General features: G+C 40.8%; 1 protein-coding gene across 1 annotated transcript; it reads left to right on the top strand.

Moving 5' to 3' along the window:
* Window positions 1–755: 755 nt before the first annotated feature.
* LOC124058369 (guanine nucleotide-binding protein G(q) subunit alpha) lies at window positions 756–20,858 on the top strand. Its single transcript, XM_046387549.1, has 7 exons — window positions 756–1,867; window positions 11,348–11,532; window positions 13,623–13,777; window positions 13,974–14,102; window positions 14,679–14,808; window positions 15,710–15,863; window positions 16,491–20,858. Exons 1-7 carry the CDS (start codon window positions 1,732–1,734, stop codon window positions 16,679–16,681), a joined length of 1,080 nt encoding a protein of 359 aa, XP_046243505.1. The 5' UTR covers window positions 756–1,731; the 3' UTR covers window positions 16,682–20,858.
* The last annotated feature ends 632 nt before the right edge of the window (window positions 20,859–21,490 follow it).

The following is a 21,490-nucleotide window of genomic DNA, read 5'->3' as shown; positions in this document are numbered from 1 at the left end:
CATCCATTTATCAGTTCACAAGTGTATGGGTGTCTTGTTAGAATACCATGAACTGGTCAAGTCTAGTTTATTAAAGATATATGGAAGAGATGATGTACACATAGCTTGGATATTATTTAAAGGACGCCTGCAGCCTATATAGTGTGATTCAGTCCAGCTGCCCTGCAGTACATTTATGCAATGTAATGTGATTCTGTTGGTGTTTGATCAATTGTGAGGATGTCAAAACTCTAACCAGCAATCTAAAACAATAACACCACAATCTGCATCCAACAACAATACAACTAATTCTTAAAGGGAATATTTAGCCATCTGGACTATAAACCTGTGCACAGACGATTAGATGTAGAATGGATTAAATATGTTAAGGGTTTATTTTGTAAATTTGAAATTTGTTGTGTTATGTGGACTTCATTGTACACAGAACATGTAGATATAAAGCAATTAAGAGATTTGAAAGACTAATAGTGGCGTTTTAAAGCCAAGACGATTTGTTAAACCAAGCGATGAACATTTTTGACAAAAAAGAAGAAACGACCAGGCAATCACAAACACACACAAAAATGAATCAAATAATTTTCCACTAAAATACATCACATTTATTGATATAGCCTCTTTAACTGTCTTTACTACACTCTCCCACAAAGTCGACACAAAGCCACAGTTTCAGTGGCATTGCCTTCCATTACACACATGCCCACACAGATATGAGTCCAGCTCCTCCATTCATAAACATTTCTATTCCACAGGTTGGGGTATAAATACTTGTGTGGCGTTTCTTTGACGTGACACTCCCCCATAGTCGATGGGAGGCCGACGTCACCCTGCCAGCGCAGGAGTGGATGGCCTCTGTAATAAAAATACATGAAGAGAATTGAGGAAAAGGAGAAGATTGGCCGGGGGAAAAAACGGCGAAAAACACGGCGGTTATTCCTTTCTTGTCAGCCCGCTACCCAGCTGTGGACGTGAACGCCTCTTAACACAAACTAGGATATCTCCGCTGCGGCATCGAGGGCTCCGGCTTAAATGCGATGTTATGTGTGGCTTTCTTGGTTTTTTAAGCAGACAGAGGGAGATAACTGTACTGTATCCCAGCCTAGCGGATTGGAGTGAAAGTCCGCCATATTCTGCCTTACCACGCCCGGGAGTCGAGCCATTGGAAAATAAACCGACAGCTTTACTCATGTGTTTTTTAGATTGCCCACACCCGCGGACGATAACTTGAACACAAGGGATTTTGTTGATTGAAAAATAACAACATTGAAGACTTTGAAGAGACTGTGGCCGGGCACGGATGGCAACGCTTAACGAGATCACACAGAGCAGTACGGAGGATGTGTCTTAAAAGGATCTGTTGATCGTATTGAGAAGGAAAAGCAGATTACACCAATTAAGATTGCAGTGATATTCAACTCAAACCGCTTTGGACACTATTTTGAAGCGGTCGGGAGGCCGTGAAAGCGAACCAAAACAGGGGGAGGGGGGGTCAGTAATTTCTCAAATATCTAATATTCCTCTTCCAGCACAATCTGTGCGCTGTTCACACTCGTTATAAGGGCGTCCACGCGTTATTTCACCACCACCAGGCCTGTATGAGGACGTTATTTGGCATTCACAGGCCTGTTTTTTTTCTTTCTACTCCGGCGAATCTGACATCTGAATGAATCAGTAAAAGGAGGAAAAAATCAGGAAAGTGTGTGTGGGTTTTTTTTTTGGTCTAAAGGAGAGAGAATGACCCTGGAATCCATAATGGCGTGTTGCCTCAGCGAGGAGGCGAAAGAAGCCAGGCGGATCAACGACGAGATCGAAAGGCAGCTCCGCCGGGATAAGAGGGACGCACGGCGTGAACTGAAACTGTTGCTTCTCGGTAAGCTCGACGGGCAGAAACACGGGGGAGGGAGAGAAGTAAATTCCTTTCACCACAAATACCTTTGTCGGACAGGGGTGGGGGTCTATTAGTGGGACTTCCCACCTGAGTGAAGTTGGGGGGAGTGGGTGGGTGAAATAGCTGTCTCGGTGTTGTTGAGTCGAGTGCACAGATTGGCAGCTCAGCAGAGGGGAGGAGATGTCACCCAGCCAGGCCTATAGGGCTCCCAGGACAATAAAAACACCTGATTTGAATAACTGTTGGGAAACAAATGCTCACCAGTCCCTACAAGGTGGTCAACTCTTGCCTCTTGCTTCTTTGTGCACTCACTGGCTCTGACTGCAGCCAGTGTAGCCAGAACCAAAGATGGCCCATCCGGGTGGTGTGTCTAATATCAGCTGGGCCAAATTTTAGCGTTTATATTGGGAACAATCAAGTCAGAGTTGCATCTTAACACCTACTAACCCTGGCAATGATTATATCACAGGTGTCTTAATCTGTGGAGCATGTTGGGTTAGCATGCTGTCGTATCATATAGGCCTACTGAAGTCTGTGTGATGGTATGCTCATGGACCCACACCCACTGTTTACAATACAGAAGCCTACACTGACTCGTTCCTCGCAGCAGGAGCAGAGGCACAATGGGTTGAAGTAAGGCGATCCTTCTATTTATCTAACCATAACTTAACAGCCACCAATGTCTTAATGCACAATCCTAAAATAACAGTGCCAAAAGATCTTAAAACTGCATTTTTACAGTGTGGGGCTGTGAAATGTCAGGGTGGGGAGTTGGTTGGAGGGTCAGCAATCCTGACAAGAAGTATTAGTCATACTGGAGAAGTTTGAGAAAAACAAGTCAACTACTCACCATCTCGTTTTTAATTAGATTTTCAACAAAAAGCCCATTAGTCGTGATGACCGTGGTGAGTGGTGCCAGAAATCTCTCTTCCTGATCCAATGCCCTACTCTCTGCTCCTCAGAGAAGGCACGATGGAGAAGCTGGTGGAGGAGGCTGGGACATGAGTTCACATCACCCAGTATACTTTATGATGATGACATGTAAGGTTTTTGCCTCTTCTTGAGGGGACAGAGGTTTCCCCTTTGCCCTCCTGTTAGCACGGGAACGATGAAATGAATTCCCCTTAACAGGATTTGAAGGAGCTGACTGCCACCACCCTTGTTAACTATGGACAAATAACTGCATTGTTGTTGCACTCTAATCTCTTTTAATACCCAGCAATTCGGCAATTACGCAAACACATAAACAGCCAGTGACCCAGACCAAAAAGTGATGAAGTTTGGAGATGTAACTGTAGTGCTCTAAGCAGTACATGGCATTTGTTTAGCGATTACTCACTCTTCTCATGTGATACAAATCATCTGATGGCCCATATGAAAGAATTAATGATTATATTCACGTTTAATATTTATGTTTTCTCCAGTAGCCGCTTATCAGTAACAGGTCCTATCGATAAAGGCTCTTATATTTCAGAGTGGTTTTGTAGCACGCCTCTAATGACAGGATGCTTACAATTAATGTCTTTGAGTATTGAGTCGTAGGGGAGATACGAGCCATTAAGTAGCCGAGTATAAAGTTTCCTGTAATGATGAACCATTTGTGTGATTTCTCTCTAACAAACACAGATAGTTCCGTTTTACATGGAGAAGTTGGAAAGCTGCACTCCTCTGTCCAGATGTAGCTGTCTGCTGTGTGGTGTTGTCATGTCAAGTGTTGTAGGGTCAGTAAGTGGTGGCATTTAAAAACTGAAAGGAGCGCAGATAGGAACAAGAGACTCATACTCATACATACACAGGCAATTCTGACTAAATCAGCCAGTCATCAAATAAATGAGCTGATATATATGGCTCTGAATTCACAGTAAAAGTATTTGTGTGTATGCTTCATTAAGACTCCATTAACTCATGTGTCATCCTTGTAGTTTTGGTTTTAAAACTCACTAATTGCTTGATGTGCTATGACAATTCTCTGGTTAAGTTTAGAAGTTTCTCAGTTCTCCAAAATGTCGATTGCTTGGTTTTTCACAAACCATCTCGGCTTTTAAACTCCACTTGTAGTCTTTCATATCCGCTAATTGCTTTATATCCACAGGGACTGTGTACATCGAAGCCCACACAACAAAACAAATAATCAAGTTTAAAAAAAAAAAAACATTGAAAGCATTAATCCATCTTCCTCGTGCATTTAATATCCATTAAGGCATCATAAGCTAATATGGGAGATGCACCAAAATTAACACTCAATTAACCTGGGCAGATTACCAAGAATACATAACTAGCAACAGAGTGGAGGAGTTGATGTAGCGGGAGGAGGAGGAGCGGGTTTGCACACTTAGAAGCTGTCTGGGATATGGATAGTTTAAAGCCAGCTAATGAGTCAGAGATACTAAAGGCTTCCCTAAGATAGGTGACTCAGGAAAAGTACAGTAAAAATCGATGTCCGAAGCAAAAGAACAATGAGGCGGGACGTCTTGGCTAGAACCACCTGAAATTGATCTCCTCCAGCTATATATGAGCATAACCACACAAAGTGAGAATGAATCATGAGTCATGAATCATGATCCATTGGAAGAGATCTTATTTCTCACTGTTTACAAGGGAGAAAAAAAACAGATGTGGTTTTTGTTTTTTTTTATTTTTTTCCCACCTGTTGATACACAAAGCTTCACGTTAACCAACGAGGTCAACTGCTTTTCCACGCAATATACTGTGCCAAAATGTGGCATCGACTTCAGATACTTTGAAACCAAGCTAAATAAACTTTTTGTGATGTTCACAATACAGTTCCATAACTGAGCGGTTCCAAAATTGCAGTACTTGAGTACTTTTTTAAGTGCGTACATCTTGACGTGTCAAACACACGTGTTACTGATAACATTGTTAAGTGCTGCATTGCATGATGGCAAAAGAACTGAACCATCATAAATGTTATTAGTTCCATCTGTGCTTTTCTAGCTATGTCAAAATGTCCTTCTGCAAGGAAATATTTCAGTGACGAGAAAACAAGATGCTGCTGCTGTTGTTAGGAAGCTTTATAGTTTTTTTTCTTATTTAGAGTTTACTTTCTGAGAGGAGTTTTCAAGTTGGGCGATCAATGATGTAACTGATGGACACATGACAGCTAGTTTGAAGATTAATGAGATTATTATGTTAATCATAAGATGCTAACAGCTGCATAGTACCTCAGCAGCAGCCATGTCGTAATTATTAAAGCACAAAAATGTCCTCACCTCCAAACAAAGTAAAACTTGATATTAGAGTGCACCATAATAATGCCAAGAGCTGGATAAGACCTTTGACTTATTTCTGTCAGAGAAATTAATCTGCTGTGGTGACAGAGAATTAATCTCAGAGCCTCCCTTTGACATCGCCGCAAAAAACATCTAATAGGTGAAGTCTGTATATTTAGACGTGAACAAGTAAACACTTTTGTTTTTCCATCAAGGCTCATTGACTGAGCTGCTCCACTGGAGGGGCAGTGGACAAAGCTTAGAGGGCACTTAACTAGTTGTTGAGATAAAGAGGAGCACTTTGTCAGTCTTTTTGAAATGTGCAGGAGATTAAAATCAACCGATGCTTTTTGAAAACTAACACTTTCAACAACTTCTGCTACTCTCATCCCCATGACTGTTCATCGGCATAACAGCATTTAGCTTAAGACAGTGTTTATTTAATTGGCGAGACCTTGTCTGTGGGGAATTACGCTAAATGATGTTAAAAAAACAACAACAAAACAACGACTTATGCTGTTCTCTTGTCGCTGTATTTGATGAAGGTCTCCGTTTAAGCTTGGCATTAGATCTGGAGAAAAGTAAAGTGACAGGGCAGATAAGGGAGAAACTGTTGCTCCGTTACATTAGCTGAGATTCCAAACCTGTGCAGTCATGGGAAGTTCAAGATGAATGGAGGAGAGAGGAAAGCAGCAGCAGCTTAGCCGTGGAACGGTGACATAGTGACTGCAGTCTGGAAAGAAATACAGAATCTGTGTTGCTGAAGAAAGGCAATGTGATATTTGTGTTAGACAGTTGGGATACTCTCTGAAAAAGATCTCTAAACGTTTTAAAAAAAATAAAAAATTGGACAATATTGGTGGCTATGTACATTTTAATCTACAAACTACATACATGTTGTTGCTGACAGTTCCCCAGATGTTTGCCTTTAGAGTGATTTTCTACCTTCTGGGTTTCCATCTTTTCAGATTGTTTTTCAGATTGGATAGTATTTATATTAGATATTTTATCATCTTCACTGAGCTGAGTTCATTTTACTGTTATTACTACAAGAGTAACTTGAACTTGTTCTAGGAAAGCATGGTAAAGTAGCATTGCGACAACTCGTCGGCGTTCAAGGACGCTCTGACGTCTAAAACTGAGTCAGCTGCAGCGCGGTAGCTTTTATTTTGATTCCTATGGTCATAACCAAATTCACATGATGATGGTCTTGTTTGCGTAATGTTTGTTTGTTTGGATCATGATTACAGTACTTGTTACTAGAAACGGTTTGCATTGACTAGAACATGTTTACCATGCATAATACACTGAGCTGAAAGTACTGACAGGACACGCATAAAGGTTTGCATTTGTACCTTTTGCACTCTGAAAAAATTGTATATTCTGATACTGTTTTACTATTATTTGTTTTCACACAAGTGCCCTTTAGTGTATTTTATTCTATTTTTATACCCAGTATTTCGTGTCATTGTGTGTTTTACTGTTTTCAAGTATACCGGACTGCTATGACAACCTAATTTCCTCTCAGGGATGAATAAAGTCATCTATCTATCTATCTCTCTATCTATCTGTCTATCTATCTACAAAGTGTGAGCTCTCTGAGGATAGTAGTGTGTTTTAGTAGCTTATTATTTTTACATTAATTTATTCAAAATTCACCCCACAGAGTGGTCACATACTGTTACTGTTACTTATCCCCACTGAAGACTAAAATAACCAGGAATTCCTTGAAACAGTGAATCAATCACTGGCATTTCTTTGATAATTGAGTTATCTTTTCAGTTGTGGTCATTCGTCAGTTCTAACTTCTCAAATGTAAGGATGTGATGCTTTTCATTGGCTCTGTTCAGACCTGGGTTCAACATCCGTCCTGAGTGATCCGATCATAAGCAGACGGCTCTAAACACAGGAGTGAATGCGGCCGAGATGCAGTGAGGAAGCATTTGAGATCCAATCGCTGAGACCACATTCAGAGGTGGCCACATTCTTTTCTCAGTGTGTACACAAATGTGCCCTGGGGTCACAGTGAAGCACGTCCTGTTCAACTGTTTGAACGCACTGGTTCAGCTCATTTCACCATTTGCATTTAGCCAATATGGGCTACTCATCGCCCGAGCGTAGAATCCCCAGACTTGCTCAAAAACCGCTCAGTTTTGTGAGTTGAGTCAGGAGAAACTCTGTAAGCTTTGTGAAATGCTGTCTGCAATCATTTGGGGGAGGATTGTACACATTAAGTTGTTTCTTTCTTTGTGTAAAACTTGTGTCTGTTTGTCCCAGTTATGTGCGTGTTTATTTGCAAGTAGACTGGGGAAGTGAGATCCGATCACATGTGGTTGCTCGAGATGCGTGTTAATGCCAAGAGCAGGCTCTTTGCCATATATAATAGAAAGCTGCGTATCTTTTGGGTTTGGACTGGTGGTCATTTAAAAGAACCATTTTGAATATGTCACCCTGGACTGAGGTCAATTTTAATGTAAATTTGTTATATTTATGGTCAAAAATCTTATCAGTTATATAATTAAATTAGTGCCAATTTCATTTGGGACACGATGAAATTGAGAGAAATCTGTTGCATTCCATCTAAACTATTTATTTAGCACCGAGGACTCTCAGACATCTGTTGGTGATCAGAAAGGTTAAACATAAATAATTATCAGGCTGCTCTCCATGTGCTAAATTGATTTAAAATTGCTCAGTTACAAAAGTGGCACAGCCCGGCTCAAATCCTCAAGAGACCATTGGACCTAGTTTATGATGCCTGTCCCCCTTTGCACACAAAGACGTACGTGCACACACACAGAGTCGTAGACAAGGGGCATGGAATCTTTAAACATCTTTAGTCGCAAAAGACATCTACTAAAGTGCGTTCAAAGTTGCTGAACGACTCTTAAGATCATCGCAGCATCACGGCGTGTTTCATCTGCGGTCAGATTTTGCATATCATCCATCAGAAACATTTGCAAAAGTGCTGAGCTTTCCAATCACCATCCGCTGCTTTTATCGGACAGACGATAGCTGTGGGAACTTTGTCAAGGCCGCGACTGAACAAAGTCCACCGCAGTCGTTTAACAAGCTTTTGACAAACACGTGGTTGTGATTGTGAGAAGAAGCACTAAAGATGTCATATGATTACTGTATGAATGCGGCCAAGTTGACAGTGCAGCAATAGAAACTGCAGAATTAAGGAGGAAAACTCCTTTTCAGTACTTTTCAGTGTGATTAATCCTGCTACAAGGGGACGTTCAAATACTTGACATAGTATTTGTAGTACATAGTACATTGTAGAGTTATTTCAAGAGTTGCCAACTTTCAGTTCATGAAAGCCACATAACAATCCTATAGTTCCAAGCAAAATCTGACCCTCGTTAAATGAAGACTGAATGAAAAATAAACAATGTTTTCTTTTACTGATTTACGGACTACTACACAGATGCTATAGACTGTAAAGAGAAATGTATTTAGATTGAAGCATTTGGTACTGGAGTATGGCTGCCCCTCTGCTCTGACTCTCTCCTCGAGTCAGCTGCATGCGTCTCTGTGCATGGTCGATGGTGCATTCAGGGGCTGTGAAAACAAGCAGCTTCGAAGACTTGTGAACAGCAGCCTTTTTGAACTTTGGAAGCTAGCAAATTCACATGGTCTTCTGGTTACCTGAAAATGTGGTTAGTGATTATCGGTTTGCGACCAGGGTGTAACTATTTGGCAGCTCAGAAACACCTGTATTCTTCTTTTTTTTTCTTTTTTTGTCCCCCCCAAACACCATGTTAATCCTGGGTCACTGCTTTGGTTTGTAAGGTGACTCAGGATCCTCCAATGACCAGCACATACCTACTCTACTTGCCATCTTCTCTGTCTTTCTCAGTGCCTCTCGTTGGTGCAGTAGAGAAGATCCGTTATATGATCCGGGTGCAGTCGAGCGGTGCTGAATTATTAGGGAGAAATTCTTTGAATCAATTTCTTTTTGTTAAGCTAATTTAACCCTTATAAAATACTGTAGTATTAGTCTTGTAGGACTTGATGAGTAAATGAAATGATAAGTAAACGTTTACTCCACCCTTTAAAAGTAGGCTCAGTGGTCTGCAAATTCACTGCATTCCAAGTTTGTAAGATCAAACTGAAATGCAGAATCTCATCACTAATTTATCAGGTCAGACGTGGGGTAATTTAAAGCCAACTATAATCATCAAGGTTTTTATCTGTGCATGCATTTATGAACCACTCACTTCTTCTTCTTTTGTGAGGACGTCAAGTTCTTTCCTGTGCAGGAAACAGCCACGAGGAGATCAGAAGTGTGTCACACAGAATGACCTCGTATCCTTTGTGCCAGTACAAATCCAAAACCCACTGGCACAGTTCATCTAAGTTTTGGAGATTACTCACCGTTCCACTTTGCCTGTTTGAAAAATAGAGTATGTCTATTTTTAGAGTGGATGCTGTGAGGCATTAACTCTTGCACAACACTATTCGTGGTCTGCAATACCTACAACTTGTTACTGAGGTAATAGTACATTATAGGTGGACTGTGTGTGTGTGTGTGTGTGGGAGGGTGTTGGGGTTGGGGCAGGTGTTGGCAAATCCCACTCACCTTTTGGTGCTACAAGGTGAATATTTCAAATTGCATCAAAGGTTATAACTCAACTATATTTGTGTAGTGTTAGCATGTAGCACTAACAAGCAATTTAAAATCCAGTTTAATCATAACCAAACAGGGAGAGCATGTACAAACAAATTAGCCATATGTTTATATTCCAAAGCTACCTAAAATATATACTTCATGCACTCTATAAAATGGATTTGTAAATAGGATTTTAAATGTCTGGCTGAAGAGCACTTCAGAGGTAATTGTGTTAACTCCAATTTTGTCATCGCTAAATTCGAGCTTCTAAATCAGCAATCCCACAATAGAAAAGCTATTTCTGTGGAGGTTATAGTATCTCAGCAGTGCTTTAGTCTGTAGCTTGGTTTTGTGAAGTGCTTAGTTTGTGCTGTGGGCCCACAGCAGAGAAGCTAATTTTGCAAAAATACAGTTTATATTATACAGTACAAAAGGCGTGTAACACATCCGGACTTTTATAACAGAGTCTGTAGGTTACACTGGAATGTAGCACACATCTCTTGGCCCCTGCCATACAAAACGCACACACACACACACAAATGTACGCTCCTTCTTGCCAAAGTTATTCAAGAGTTAACGGTGAGGTGAAGTTAGACTGTTCTGTTGGTCTGCCAACATTCTCAATGAACCAAAGAGAAAGTACACCTCCAGGTCTTCACACCCAAATAGTTCCTGTCACCACTGAGAGGAGAGAGATGTTGTTCTTGGTCTGTCACCAGACCAAGCAAACAGGCTGAGAGGAAAGTAGGCAGCACATAATATTATACACGTGACTGACTCAGTGCAGTGACTATATGCTGTGTGTGTGTGCACGCGTGCACTGCATATCCGTAAGTATAAATGTGTTTGAACATTCCGTCCAAGATAGCATGTTGTGTTACAAAGAGCCATGATTCAGCTTTTTTTCCCCTTCAAGAAGTCCTCGTACACGTTTCAAAACGTTTTTTTGAATAGTTTTCATTGCTGAATACAATCACATCCACATTTACAGGGTTTGCTTGCGCTTGTTTTGGTTTTCAGGCCCCCAGCTCCAACTCGTAAGCCCTTTTCAGACGTGGAAATCATAACTTGATCTGAACCGGGATAGCATTTTGCCATTGGAGCACATCGATGTTTTCTTGCGGCTTCATTCAGATGTGACGGCTCATCTATGTAAAGAGCGCTGATATTTGGTACCAAGAGGGAGCAGAGAGCAGGGTGTTTTAAAAGTGTTGAGTCAGTGAGGAGGAAGAGTGTATTTTCTGCATCACTGATTGATTTTGAAACCTATTTTGCTATTTAACCCTTAATGACTTTAGCGAGGGCAATGGACTCTCGCCCCCGCCTCTCATAGTGGATTCACTCATTCATTTTTGCATCAGTTTCATCATTTAACGTTGTTAAAGGGCAGATTCTGCTGTCTAACTAATTAATTGTTTTATTTTGCACATATAACTTTCATTGCTGTTCCTTGTTAGAGATCCAGGAAAGTCACATATGACAAAACTCCAAATTGACTCCATTCATAGAACATGGATGCTGACAGAGGACATTAAATGTGTTGTCAGGTTAAATGAAACCCTGCACAAATCTGTAAAACAAATAAACTCTGTTCCTTTTCTACGTCTACTTTCTCAGGCACTGGGGAAAGTGGAAAGAGCACATTCATCAAACAGATGAGGATTATCCACGGCGCCGGTTACTCAGACGAGGACAAAAGGGGTTTCACCAAACTGGTCTATCAGAACATCTTCACAGCCATGCAGGCAATGATCCGCGCCATGGAGACGCTCAAGATCCCCTACAAATATGAGCACAACAAGGTAAACGAGATCTTTTCTCTTGAGCCATTTCAAATTCCTCGACTGAAATAACGACTGTCTTGAAGGGTGATCAGTATTTGAGAAAAGGACAGAGAGACGCTACAAAGCGGCCGCAGCTTCCTTGTATATTTTTAGAGTGCTGTCTATCTTATTTGGAACAGCCATCCATAATCGCTTCCTGTCCCTTTTTGACACTTCCTGTGTCCTTTAAGCACTCCAGCCCTCTGTCACACTGTGTGTGTATTTGTATTTGCTTGTGCGTTTCTGTGCATATATACAGACTAATGCAGACACGCAAATACACAAGAGAACCCAAATTTGACCCCACTTTTCATAGCAATCACACCATCGGGTCCCTTTTTTTTAACCACTCTCTTCATTTGTAGTCCTGCAGGAGTGACAAATGAAAGGATGTGGAGTTTAGTTGTCATGGTCATCACAGTCAATTTCAGGTGACAGCTGACCACTTTGTTGCAGCTCCTCCCTGCATGGGCAAGTTTTGTCGAGAGTTGATTAAGAAGAGTTGGTCAATTATTTAGTAGATTGTAGTGTTTCTAAAAGTACACCAGCGGGCACTGGCGCCATTCATTTTAGTGGAGGAATAATGTCAGGGATGGCTTAATGTCTTACTGAAGGAATTCTTAAAGTGCTGACACCTGCTACTTTGCTTACTTACTTACTTAATAGACGTCAGGTCAAAAGTGGTTTGGTTATTTATTTCTGAATAGACTTGATAGGCAAAACGGAACCCAAATGTCAAACACGCATTTGACAGGTATGTGTTGGATAACACTTAGTGTGAAATGTGAGATTTCTAATGGCACCAGAACTAAAAGCATAGGTGCTTTTTGAATCTGTGCTCTTGTGGTGGATCGTCATTCTCCATGTGTGCTTTCGCTTCCCTCATGATCATGAAGAATGAAACTGAAAGTGCTGCTTCATCTCACCAATTCTACCCACTTTGAACACAATAAAAATCAAGTGCGTCCCTCAAAAATGATGCCACTGTAATTTGTTTTAATTAAAGAAAATGTAGAGAAAGAGAGTTAGTAATTTAAAGTTAGTAATTTAAAGTTTTCCTCTGATCTTACATCACACCATACAGTAATTCCAGTGTCTCAACCATTGCAGTGGCTGTCATGGGGTCAGTGTGTTTAAACATTAAGGTTTTGCACAAGACATTTAGAACTCAATAGAAAAATACAGCAATGCTACTATTGTAGGATAAAGTGGATAAATTAAGTGTATAACAGAACTACTGAATGTGTGTCTAACTTAGTACCCAACATCCCTGTGCTTTAATGTATGTGAGGTCAAAACAGGAACTATTATACCTTTGTGACAAGAGGTCACTGACACAGAGGAAGTGAAAATGAAACCTGTCTATTACATAGACACAGACAGTCAGGGCGTTTCTAGTTATTACCGCGATTGCAGGTTTGTAGGCTGAATAATACAGCATATACACTGTAACGCTGTTTTGTTTTCCAGGACATCTTGTAAAATTTGTTTTTTTGTGATGCCTATGAAAAAGAATGATAATACATTCCTCTGAAAAATGATAAGCTTAAGAAACACGTCTCTAACATTTGACAACTCCTTCCTCCACCATATCCACGTCTAAAACCCATGTAAATCATTTACCTGTCACACTGACTTACCACGAGTGTGTAGTCCAGTCTGCCATCTCCACATCCATTACAGCACTGACTGACGCGAAAGATGAACTCTAAAATTCATCTGTTTAATAAAACTGTTTCAACAGTTGCGCACTTGTTGATCTTTTGTCATGGGACACAGGAGAGTTTTAATGGGAATCTGGGACGGAAAACTTTCCCCTTAATAGACCCAGTGGGATTTGAGCTTCAGATATTAGGCCCATGCTGAGCCCGAGGGTGTAAAGAAATTTCTGGATATAGAATATGTGAAGTGAGCGAGGAAATAAGCCAGTGATAATTAGGACTGCATAACCTGTATTGGCTTTTCATAGTTACTGTGTTTAAAAAAAAAAAAAAAAAAAGCTTGATGAAGTTTTAATGAAGTATTACTTTTTGCTGGGTGTTTTTGCTTGGGTTGTGTCTTCCCTCCAGGCTAACGCCAATGTCGTAAGAGAGGTGGATGTAGAGAAGGTCAGCACGTTCGAGAATCCTTATGTAGACGCAATCAAGAGCTTATGGAATGACCCGGGCATCCAGGAGTGCTACGACCGAAGGAGGGAATACCAGCTATCAGACTCCACTAAATAGTGAGTAGAGTGGAATACATAAAAATCAGACTTCTGAAGTTTTAGTTGATGAGAAATCTCACAGAGGGCTTTGCTAAATGCGTTGATGTGAAATGCACGACTCTCTGGAGGGAGACTAAGCACTGGAGTCGTATTTTGGATGCTTTCTGTGGGGACACATATGCGTCCTGGTTCATTTTCTCTCGTTTGTGCATAGTTACCTGAACGCGTTGGACCGGATCGCCGAGCCAGCCTACCTTCCCACCCAGCAGGATGTGTTGAGGGTTCGAGTCCCCACCACGGGCATCATTGAATATCCATTTGACCTGCAGAGCGTCATATTCAGGTGAGCAAAGGAATATATTCAGGATCCACAATTTTATATGTTGATGGAAAATAATAAAGAAATCTTTACTAAGTTTTGAGAAACCAGCGCCCAATGCAAGTATCTCATTTCTCGAGGCTTTTTACCCAACTGCTTTTATCTGATAGTAGTACTGAACTGTTTACAATGTGGATTTGTATTTTATATGCAGCAACTACAACAAGCTCATAAAATATGAACAGCTGATGATGATGTTTTGTTAAAGTTCAAAGTGCCAACAGTGATATTAGAAATGCGTTGCTTAACATGTAATCGAGTGTTTTTACACCACGGCCTTTACCCACTTGAAGGGTTTCACTTGATTCTTCTGTGTGTTTTACATGAACTTCTCCTTGCCCTTCATCTCACTCAGGTGGAATTACAGTAGAAGTAGAAACCATAGCTACAATCTTAGTGTTCTTTCTGTAGTCAGTTAAGCAAGCACCCCTCAAAATGTGTTGATGTTTTCTTCAAGAAAGAGAGCAATCAAGCAATCATTTTCAGGACTTGTATAGTGACTCTTTTCTGTCTCCTGGATGCCACCTGCCATCATGACAGGATGGTGGATGTTGGAGGTCAGAGGTCGGAGAGGAGGAAGTGGATCCACTGCTTTGAGAACGTCACATCCATCATGTTCCTGGTAGCCCTCAGCGAGTACGACCAGGTTTTGGTGGAATCAGACAATGAGGTGAATGATAAATACCCACACACGCACACAAAATGAGAATAGTTTTATCTCTAATAAACCACAACCGAGCCAAACCAAGCGATTATATTGTCCCGTGTGATGCTTCATCTCATGTTTTCAAGACCAGTTTTGTCTTTTAAAAGGGTGAGTTGGCTCTGAAGATGAAAACCTTTTTCCTTCTTTAAAACAATTGAATTCTCCTCCTGCCAGGCTGTGCCCCACCCTTTTTTTTTTCTCCTCCCGTGAGAAGCATTTGTAAATGATCAGCCAGCTGTTTTGAATATATCTCGTGAAGAGGATATAGCACGTGTGTTAGTTTGTTAAAGTCTGTTAATGAGCAGGTGTGTGTTCATATGTGTGCGTCATCTTGTTTTTGTGCCCATGTGTGCAAACTGCAGAAAGAGAAGACTGAGCAGCTGCATGTCCTCTGTGTTCTGACCTCATTAGATTAATTTTTAGAATATACAGGAGATACTCTGTTTATCGCTCTTAATACACTGCAGTGCCAGCGATTTGATGTGATAGCGGAGGCTTGCTTTCAGGGTGGAGTGGCTGTTTTGTTCAGTTTAACACTGAACTTACACGCAAGTGGAAAAAATAAAGTCTCGAAGGCGCCGCCCTTCTCTCCCTCTCATCTTTACTGCTCTCCCTCTGGTGCGGTAAAACGTTTATTAAAATCTGTGCTTAATGAGTATGAAAGACTGTGGTTTAATTAAGTGATTAACTCCTTCTTTCTTCCTCTGTGATTCTCCCGCTCACTTTACCTCTCCCCTCCTCCCCTCACACACACACACACACACACACACACACACACACACACACACACACACACACACACACACACATTCACACATTCACACACACTCTCTCTCTCTCTCTCTCTCTCTCTCTCTCTCTGCAGAACCGGATGGAAGAGAGTAAAGCTCTGTTTAGGACAATAATCACGTACCCCTGGTTCCAGAACTCCTCAGTCATCCTCTTCCTCAACAAGAAGGATCTGTTGGAAGAGAAGATCATGTACTCTCATCTGGTTGACTACTTTCCAGAGTATGATGGTGAGTATGATGTTTCAAACATCTGAAGTACAAAGTAACCTGCTTTGAGTGAGAAAAATCACAAAAATGCTAATTCAGTCGGATGTCACATTCAAGATTCTGAAGGTGTTATTTGTTCATATTGATGTGTGTTTATATACCGGTATGTCTTATATCTCTGGTATATACACTACATAGACAAAATTATCCAGCAACATCTCTTTATGGGGTTGATTTCAGGGGCTCGGCTAGGCCCCTTACCTCCAGTGAAGGGAAATCTTAATGCTTCAGCATGCCAAGACATTTTGGACAATACTATGCTTCCAGCTTTGTGGCAACAGTTTGGGGAAGGCCCTTTTCTATTCCAGTTTCTATTCCCCAGTGCACAAAGCAAAGTCCATAAAGACATGGTTAATAAAGAGTGTTTTACAAGCATCTGCATCTTCAGAGTAGAGAGTAGGCTCATTGTGGCAATGCAATTAAATAAATCAGTACTGCGTACAATGAGTGTTTGTTAATTAACAAATCACACAGCCCTGTAGATTCAAATAAACCAACCTGCAAGTCAATAAAGTCTTGTCAAAAGTGATATTAAACTTTTTGGTGTTTGTAGCCCAAGTTCATAGAGCAACATCTTCCCCTGTCCAGGTCCCCAGAGGGATGCCCAAGCAGGGCGAGAGTTTATCCTCAAGATGTTTGTGGACCTGAACCCAGACAGCGATAAGATCATCTACTCTCACTTCACCTGTGCCACCGACACAGAGAACATCCGTTTCGTCTTTGCGGCTGTCAAAGACACCATCCTGCAGCTCAACCTTAAGGAGTACAACCTGGTGTAGAGCGGAGCAGGGCTGCCAGCAGGGGGCCCTCAACACACACTGACTGACGTAATCTGTGAAAAGATACACCATATACACACACGAAAAGAAAATCAGAGAAAAAAAAAATCTAATGGTTGCATAATACTAATTTATTTGCCATTTGTTGATCTCTTGGTCACCAAGGGGTGAGCAACATTAATGTTATCTTGCTATTTAAGGAGTTAATGAAATATGGGGGCGTGGGGGACGAGATATTTGGAAGGGTTGGGTAGGAATTTACTGTTGGATATGTACAGCGACTATCCTCATTTCTAGGCTTTGCGCATTGTGAAGTTTTTTGTTTTTTTCTTTGTTTAGTTTTTTGACAGAAAGAAAGAAACTACTTTGTGCACTCGAGGTCTGGGGGCTTGTTTCTTTCGTCAGTCTGATACGTCAGAGCTGGAACGAATACAGTGTGCTCCCTACCTCCTGCCTTTTTATAAACAAGAAGAAGAAAAATAAGAAGGTTTTCATTCCTTCTTTTTGCCCTCGCTCCTTACCTGTCGGTTCATTCTGAAGCTTCGTCCTTCGCCCAATAGGAAGTGATGTAACAGACCTCCAGTTGACAGCTTGAACTTTTTCCTTCAAAGGACTGATTGGCTTGTCTCTTGATAAATAGGCATAAACTGTGATTTTTTTAAAAAAAAAAACAACAACAATTATTTCATACTGATTTAGTATTGACTCATTATTATTATTATTATTTTTATCATTATTATTATTATTATTATTAATAATATTGTTCTTACATTGCACTGACTTTGGTTCCATCCATTAATTAGAGCATTTGTGACAGTATAGAGTCCATTCCCAGTATTTTTTTTGTGTGGGGGGGGTAGTGTCATTTGAGTGAGAGTCATGTAGCAAACATTGACATAACCATTTAAGTTGAGAAGTGTGAGAAAAATTGGCTTTAAAAACGCTGTCAGAGGTTTGCGCCGAGGGGGCGAGGAAGCACACAAGGAGACTTCAGCTCTGTCATGAAAACCATGATGGTGCTGGTTGCTTTACACAGAGTGAAGCGGGTAATAATTTCTGAGTCAGTGTTGATAATGATTAAGTTCAACTGTGCTACATTAACACTTTTTGTTATGGTAATATGTTTATTAATTGCCAATGCCAAAACAACTCCACTTGGCACTGTTTACTGAAAGTGTTGAGGACGGGAAAGCCAGCAGGGCTATCGGACGCAGAATTGGACCGACCGACTTGACCGACTGACTTACCAATTAACCAACTGATTCCTGCAGTTTTTGAAGTATTCAGCAGCGGTATCCACCCCTCTCACCCCCACATACACACACACATAGACACACACAAAGCTTGGACTGACTTAAGCTAAAGTTAATTAGCAGGCTGTCAGAGTAGGTGCCACGTGGTGCACCAAACTGCTCAAACCGTTCAATCACAACCTTGCGCGTGGCTGTAAACTCCTTCCCTCTAGCCTGCAGACTATCCAGTCACATTTTAGCTATGTCTTTAAAACTGTCCAATCACAGCCCGACTGTCTTGACTGTTCAGTAGCGGTGGAGGATACATTCTCATTCCTACATGAAAGGGCAGAGTGGTGATGTTAAGTCTGTACCAAAGTAAGCCCTTCTTGTTTCCGATTGGCACCTCTGATTTGCGAATTCCTCATTCCCAAGTTACTTTAAGTATTTTTTGTAACAATTCTTGAGAACATAAGCCTGTAATTTACATTTATTGAGGCATAGTGCAATTATGAATGCTATAATCATTGTACATACATCTCTCTATATATATGGCAGCATCTCTGTTGGCTTTGTAATCATTACTTTTTTGGCAGATTGAATGTGCGGTATTGAAAATATGTATCTATGTAATTGTATTGTATGTCTAATGGCTAATTCATTTTTGTAAGAAAAAAAAATCTGTTATTTACGTGTTGGTTTTTGTTTCCTTTTTTTTTTTAAGAGGAGAATGTAAATTTTGTGTTTTGCCAGTTTTATCTCTCAGCAAAGAAACATGGTTCAGCTTCAAAACTGCATAAAGAAGAACATTATTATTATCCAATAACAGACTGATCAGTATGCCAGTTCTTACAGTAGCCTGCAGTCTGTTAAATTGACTTTTATATGAAAAACTGCAGACTGAATCCAATCTATAGGGCTAATTGTAATAGTTTAGTTCTTCACTGGCTTCAGGAACAGAGCACTTGTCACATAGGTGTAATCACGTCACTCATCGCTTCCTATTCTTTTACATTTCATTATTACACAGCTTCTCAATTAGTATTGATTAACTCTGAGATTTCTTCATCTACAGCACCCCCTAAAGTTAGGACAAGGTGGATGGCAGGTGGATTGTGTTGCTTTGGCTCAGATTTTGTGTGAAAGGAGGTGTAAGTTTCTGATTGTTTGTGCCATCCCCCTTTAAACCCCCACCCCAATGGACCTCCACCCTGATGGAATGTCCATATTGTAGAGTCTGTCTGTCAGTCAGTCAGTCAGTGACCCACCATGTGCAGAAATTTGACTCAACACTTTGGCCTCATTGGGTTGGTACATCTCTAGGTGCTTTCTCTCTTTTTTTTTTTTTTTTTTTATTTTACTGCATTTCCATCTTCGTTGCCACCATTTCATTATTTAGAATGTACAGTATTATTTTAGACTTTATTTATAAAAGGACGGCATAAGAGAAAATACACAACAGTTCACGTGTACATATTGCCTTATTGAATAAGCTGTGCCTCGGAAGTCTCATGCAAGGCACATGTGTTCTTATGAGAAGCGAAGCTAGTGCAGCCGATAACGTCCCTTTGTGCATCAGGAGGATTGTTTGGTGGTCTCTTTGTTATTCCGTGCTAAACGACCTGGGAACAGCTTTGAGGTGTAGCTCATTTAGCTAGTGTGACATCATTACAGGACGTTATAAGCACATCATGAGTGAATTGTAATCAGAACACACTTTGTACTGATTTGTTGTCACATCAGATTCATGTCTTAAAAATCCATGCCGCGGTGCATTATGATGCATTGAACTGCCTGATGTGCTTGAAAATTTCACACAATCTGGACTCCAAATCATCAGCAGCCACCTGCAGAGTGTTTTGGCGACATTTGGTTGTGGTTTGACATCTGCCGGCCACTTTGGCAGGTGACCAGTCCCCAGTTGGCGGTCCTGTTGTCTAAAGATATTTCAGCTGGCCAGTGAAACTGCATACAAGGAAGGTTGATTCTGGCAAGCAACAACCCCTTAAACAAGTAAATTTCCAGTCCTGTTCACATTGTACTTGAAGTAAATGAAGATCTGTAAAAACAGTCCCTGAGAGCAGGGCTTAATAGAAACGACTGCGGGCCAACTGGTTTCACCAAATGCTATAATGGTGTTAATGTGACTGTGCTTGGAGCCACAGGAGATGTTTGAAAGACACAGTTTCAACCTACCAGTGTTGATTCCATTGTTGTAGAGTTGCATTAATCAGTAACTTGCGTCCCTGCTGTGGTAAAGTGGCTATTTACACTGCCCCTGTTACTTAAAGGGAAAATCCTTGTTTAAACAATTCACATAGTGCATTCGGCCCACTGAGCAGAGACCGTCTGTCCAAGTTTGTGAGCCTCGAGAAGTAATTAAATGTCAAAACCTTGAGCATGTCAAATGATAGAGAATCTAAGGTTAAAGTTTACCTTTTTTACTATAGTCTACTGGTGAAGATGTTAATTATAATGTGGTTTTGGCTGGTAAAAAGGAGCTACAACCTCTCACAGCTTTATGAGTGACTTGTTCATGTTCCCATCGTTACTCTGAGGGAGAACGTGTGGGTTCTATAAGGCTGGATTTTCCCTTTAAGAGAGCACAGACTCCAGCTGGTGTTGACTCACTGACACCCATGAGTTGGAAACCTGTGCTGCTGTTCAAATTTCTTGCGATATATTCAAGAGCGGTTCAGTGTTACATGCAGTATATCGAGAAGTACATTATGTAAAGCCGCAGGGTTGACTTTGGGGAAAACAACATAGTTTAGCATACTTTTGGGTTTCTCTGCCTCCAAATCAAAAAGATTTGACATTTATTGACTCATTTTGAAATAGTGTTACTATGATGATCTCCGGTCATAATTGTGTAAAATGTTTCCTGTATCCATAAACTCGCACTCCTTCAACATGTTTCTGAATGAAGTTTCTTTTCAAAAGTATGTCGACTCTGATTTTCATTGCATGTTACTTTGGTGATGCAGCTGTCATATGTACCGTGTGATTGAATCAATGCCTTTAAAATCTATATCATTACCGGCCATCATAGTTCAGGTCTGTGACTTGCATCACAGTGTGAGGATAATGCTTTGCCAGACGTCCCTGCCATGTGTAGCAGAAGTTCAATTTGTGTTACAAACCTCTGTTGAGCTTTGAAAGTTTAGTTAAAGTGAACACAGATGTGATTCTTGTTACTCTATAAAGTTCAACAGAATGCGCCCCAAGCATATTGCCAAGCAACATGTTGGGTGAAGTCGCCTCTTAGAGGTTATTTTAGCCCCCCCCCCCCCTCACCTATTATCTTGGGTTTTTATATTTTTCACATGCAGACTCCTGTAGAAAAGAACAGGAAACTTTGAGAACGATATGAAAACTTGGCTGGCAGGGTGCTGGCTTTTTTAAGTCGTGGTTTTAACATTCGTAACACCCTAAATGAAAGTTATTTGAATGTAAATCAACTTTCGGTTATGAGTCAAGGCAACAATTCCTAGTAAAGTCATCATATTTCATAAATTGGGTACTTTTTTATATCCTTGGATGATTGATGTTCACGTACTCCCTCTACGATCACAGG

The sequence above is a fragment of the Scatophagus argus genome, chromosome 4, assembly GCF_020382885.2.
Source record: "Scatophagus argus isolate fScaArg1 chromosome 4, fScaArg1.pri, whole genome shotgun sequence".
NCBI classification, from domain to species: Eukaryota; Metazoa; Chordata; class Actinopteri; family Scatophagidae; genus Scatophagus; species Scatophagus argus.
Note: the sequence above shows the minus strand (reverse complement) of the source record. Positions and strands in the feature narration are given on the sequence as shown.

Bases quoted from the DNA above. Each gene is read 5' to 3' on its own strand.
- LOC124058369 (XM_046387549.1), top strand. From the start codon at position 1,732: ATGACCCTGGAATCCATAATGGCGTGTTGCCTCAGCGAGGAGGCGAAA. The intron at 14,103-14,678 runs GTGAGCAAAGGA...CCATCATGACAG, and splicing joins CTGCAGAGCGTCATATTCAG to GATGGTGGATGTTGGAGGTC. The intron at 14,809-15,709 runs GTGAATGATAAA...CTCTCTCTGCAG, and splicing joins TGGTGGAATCAGACAATGAG to AACCGGATGGAAGAGAGTAA.